The 4010-nt window shown below is 50.4% G+C and overlaps 1 protein-coding gene across 1 annotated transcript in view; it reads left to right on the forward strand.

Annotated features, from left to right (window-relative positions):
• Nucleotides 1-2222: 2222 nt before the first annotated feature.
• SASH3 (SAM and SH3 domain containing 3) overlaps nucleotides 2223-4010 on the forward strand; it is a 13609-nt gene continuing 11821 nt past the window's right edge. Inside the window, exon 1 of the mRNA XM_077766156.1 lies at nucleotides 2223-2445. Within this exon, the coding sequence (XP_077622282.1) occupies nucleotides 2389-2445 (57 nt within the window). The 5' untranslated portion in view covers nucleotides 2223-2388. The remainder of the gene's footprint in view (nucleotides 2446-4010) is intronic.

Raw genomic sequence — 4010 nt, forward strand, 5'->3', positions numbered from 1 at the left:
GGCGACCGCCCAGAGCCCTGGCTGCCTTTAGACGCTCTGCGGTTAGTGTGTAGCTCGACTCGCGGCCTGGGCTGAGCAAACAGGAAGCGGGGCACATCCTGCGCGCCAGTTTGGTTCGGAGACGCGTCGTCGCCGCGCGGGCCTGGGAACTTCTGCGGGGGCTTCGGCTGCGGGAGTCCTGGGTGCCCTGAGCCCCAGAAGTCCTGTGCTCACCCCGCGGGGCCGCGTCCCCCACGGCTGCCAGGCTCTTTCCCAGGCAGCGGAGCCAGGGAGTGAGCTGGGGTGCGGAATCACTCCTGGCAGGCTGAGGATGCAGCCAAAGAAGGATGGTTTCAGTCTGGGGGAAAAGGACCTGGTCTTCCCTGAGCTCACCCTGACGGAAAAATGGTCGAAGGGTGTTGGGCAGACCGGGGGACAACAGGGAAGAAGTCAACAAGAACATATTGGGAACAGGGGAGGGCCAGCCCAGGATTTCACAGGTGCCACAGAATGCAAAATCTTTACAAGATGCCTACCTTTTACCCCGGGATTCCCCTTCTGGACATCTATCCAAAAGAAAAAAACTGTGGCTGTGAATATTTACTTTAAGGATGTTCAATGGAGAGTAAAAAAAAAAAAAAGAAAAAAAAAGTTAAGCCAATAAGTTCATCGGCAAGGGCCTCCTGAAATAATCATGATCCCATTCATACTGGGCTGCTGAATAGCCATTACAAATGGGATAGTTGAATATTTCCTAACATGAGAAAATCTCAGTGGTATTCGGTTTGACAAGCAGATACCAATAGAGTTGAAGAAATGTGAGTTTTCTTCATTTTTAATAATTTAAAAACAGTTTTGTTTATGTATGATTGGCCTACAATAAACTGCACATTTAAAAATGCATGATTTGGTTTGACATATGTATACACCCATGAAACCACCACAACCCAGATAGTGAACATATCTATCACCCCCAAAAGGGTCCTTGTGTCCTTTCTGACCTCTCCTTCCCCTCCTCACCCCCTCAAACCACAGATCTGCTTTCTGTGCAGTACGATTTTTTGGTAAAATACATATATAGAGAGACAGAGAGGTAGTTAATTGCTCAAAAATGAAAAAAGATGTTGATTCAAAAATACGGAAGATAATTATGGAGAATTTTTAAATTTCTTTCTTTTTGTGTATCCACATTTGCTAAATTATATATGATGAATATGAATTGCTTCTGGAATAAGAAAATCATTGAAGTTATCAAAATATCTGCCACAGATAACCCACAAAGTGAATATTCTAAACTTAACCACACAGGCATTCAAGAAATGCCTTGAATGGGACATTTGCTAATGATACAAAGTTGCTTGCGAAAGCATGTCTTTTTCATGGTGACGGCTGTGACAAATATATAAGGGGTGGCCAAGGAGTTTTGACTCCAGGCGTGACTGCTCTGGTGAGGATGGTGATACGCATAGTGGTGGCAGTGGGGATGATGGCTGTAGGGAGATGGCTGTGACTATGACTGCAGATAGAGGTGGTTGGCTGAGGGTTGTTGACTCTATGGGTAGTTGCTCTAGCAAGTGGCAGTGATGGCAGTGGAAATGACTGCAGCAGTGATAGTGGTGGGGATGTCGTGATGGCTGTAAAGGGTGATGATTGTAGTTATGACTGTTTTAGGGGTAAGATAGTTGGGTTGGTGACTAGGTGGAATGTCTATAACAGTGACAGCCGTGAGGCTGATGATTGTAAGATGATAACAGCAATGATGAGGACTGTGGGGGTAACGGCTGAGGGTGCTGACTGTAGGGGTGCTTGCTGTAGTGATGATGGCTATAAGTGTAGTGATGACAGTGGGGATGACTGGTGGGGAAGACATGGTTGTAGGGGTGGTAGTGGTGGTAGCAATGACCTTGGAGATGCAAGGTTACCAGGAGCATTGGCCTAATAGGCAGAGGGAGATGGTCCAACTTCTGGCTTCTGGATTCTGTTCAGTGAGATAAGAGGTGTGAGTAGGCCATATAATGTAAAGTTGATTTGCCATCCGCAGGGAGATGGAGCAGGATTGGTGATGATTGACATGAGACGGTAGAATAGGGACTTTCCTCTGCTTGTTCAGCCTAAGAGCTGTCTGCATCGGAATCTCTGGAGACTGAAGCTGGGACTTCCTTCCTCCCTAGGGGCCGGCAGGGGCTGCGATTGCTGTAAGAGCAGGTCACGTGGCGGGGCTTCCTGTATGCTGCCGCCACTGGGTGTCCATGGCCCGCACCCTCAAGCTGCCACTGCAGCAGTTAGAGTGGCGGCTAGAGGCTCAGTCCATGCCGTGCCCCCTGGACGTTGCTAGCAAGGCTGAGCAAGAGGCCTCGGCATCTCGACACCTAGGACTGCAGGGACGGAGTGTCACCAGGTCAGAGGACCATGTTGCGCCGCAAACCCTCCAACGCCAGTGATAAGGAGCCCACTCAGAAGAGAAAGGTGAGGAACATCTTTGGGAACCCACTCCTTCCTTCCCTCTGCTCTCTCAATCCATCCCTCCAGGACTCTTAGAAGTGGGGAGAGCCAAAGGCCGTACGTAGGCAAGGGCCACTCTCCCAAGGGCAGTGGGGCAGAGGCTGAAAGATTGCTAGAGTAGCAGAACTACAGAAGAGACTTTCAAAATCTAAAGAATCAGGGTTACAGAATAGGCTCTTAGAAGTCTGGAGTTGTGGAATTCAAGCCCACAATGATGGGATAGAGACCTAAAATTAAAGGCTAGACCCTAGACCAGAATTCAAGAATCATAAAATACAATTCTCAAGTTGAATCCCAAGATTGTACTTCATTCTCTCTCCTCTACACTGGTCCTGCCATTACGTCTGGCCAAGCATGGCGTCCCAAGAGCCGTCTCGCTCAAAGAGCTCTACTGGGCCACCCAGTTAGAAGCCATGATGCTCCTGGGGGCCCTACCCTGTGGCCATCACCTGGACTCTGCCCCCTCAATTCAGCTTTTTTGCAGCTCTCTAGGCCCGCAGGAGAGGGGCCAACTGGAGAGGGGGCCCAAGGTGATTTCTAGACTCAAGAAAAGGGTCTCCAAAGCTGCAGTAGGATGCATGGGGTGTACAGGTTCTTCCCAAGTGGGGAGAAATTATTTCTGAAGACTGAGAAATGAAGCTGGTGAGATGGGAAGGAGAAAAATTTCAGTGGAGGGATTTTAAAGACCAGGAAGAAAAGTAGCTGTTATGGGCAGCTGACATATTTCTCTTCCTGGAACAGAGGCCCAACTAGAAGATTCCTTGAAGACTGCCAGATCTAGGTTTTCCTAGGTTGAATTTGAAGATTTCTAGACTTATTCTTTGATTTGATTATAGGATGTTCCCAGGCAACTAGCAAGTACATCCCACACATCCAGAGGGATCTTAGGACCATCCCAAAGCGGGCTTGATCCAGGTCTAAGAAGCCCAGGCGGAGCCCCAGGCCACACTCCAGGGCCTCCAGGCCCTCACTCTGCCCTCCCATTTTCCCCTAGAGCTCAGCCCAAGTGCCCTACGGGGGAGCCTCTTGTCAGGGGAGCAGCTCCCAACCGGAGGCCCAGCCAACTGAAAGGCTGAGCCTGGGGGCACTCGGGTGTGCCTCCTGCCCCATCTAAGGTCCTGGGCTGGCTACCACTTGCGGTTGTACACTCCTAACCCCAGATGCTCCTCTAAGGTTGCAGCAGAGGTGGGCAGAGGCGGGTAGAGACTCATGAGTCTTCACACAGCCTCTGTCACCACCATCCAAGCCCTGCTTGGCGCTCTGCCCAGCAGGCTTACCATTGGCTGCCACCCCTTGGTGAGCAGGTCCACTTCCCCTTGCTCTCTGCCTGATGGGGGTGGGAAGCAGAGACTGCTTTAGACACTGCTGGGCCCCAAACCACAGGGGAGCTGAGCTGGAGGAAAGGGCCTGAGAAAGATCTGACACTTTGACAGTGGGACCCAGTGTGCCCCAGGGGCACATAGAAGCTAGAAGTCCCCATCTTCTTCCCTGATTTCCCTTATCCAGATTCTGTGTTTGGTGGCTAGACC

The sequence above is a fragment of the Crocuta crocuta genome, unplaced genomic scaffold (assembly GCF_008692635.1).
Source record: "Crocuta crocuta isolate KB4526 unplaced genomic scaffold, BGI_CrCroc_1.0 scaffold1133, whole genome shotgun sequence".
Lineage (NCBI taxonomy): Eukaryota > Metazoa > Chordata > Mammalia > Carnivora > Hyaenidae > Crocuta > Crocuta crocuta.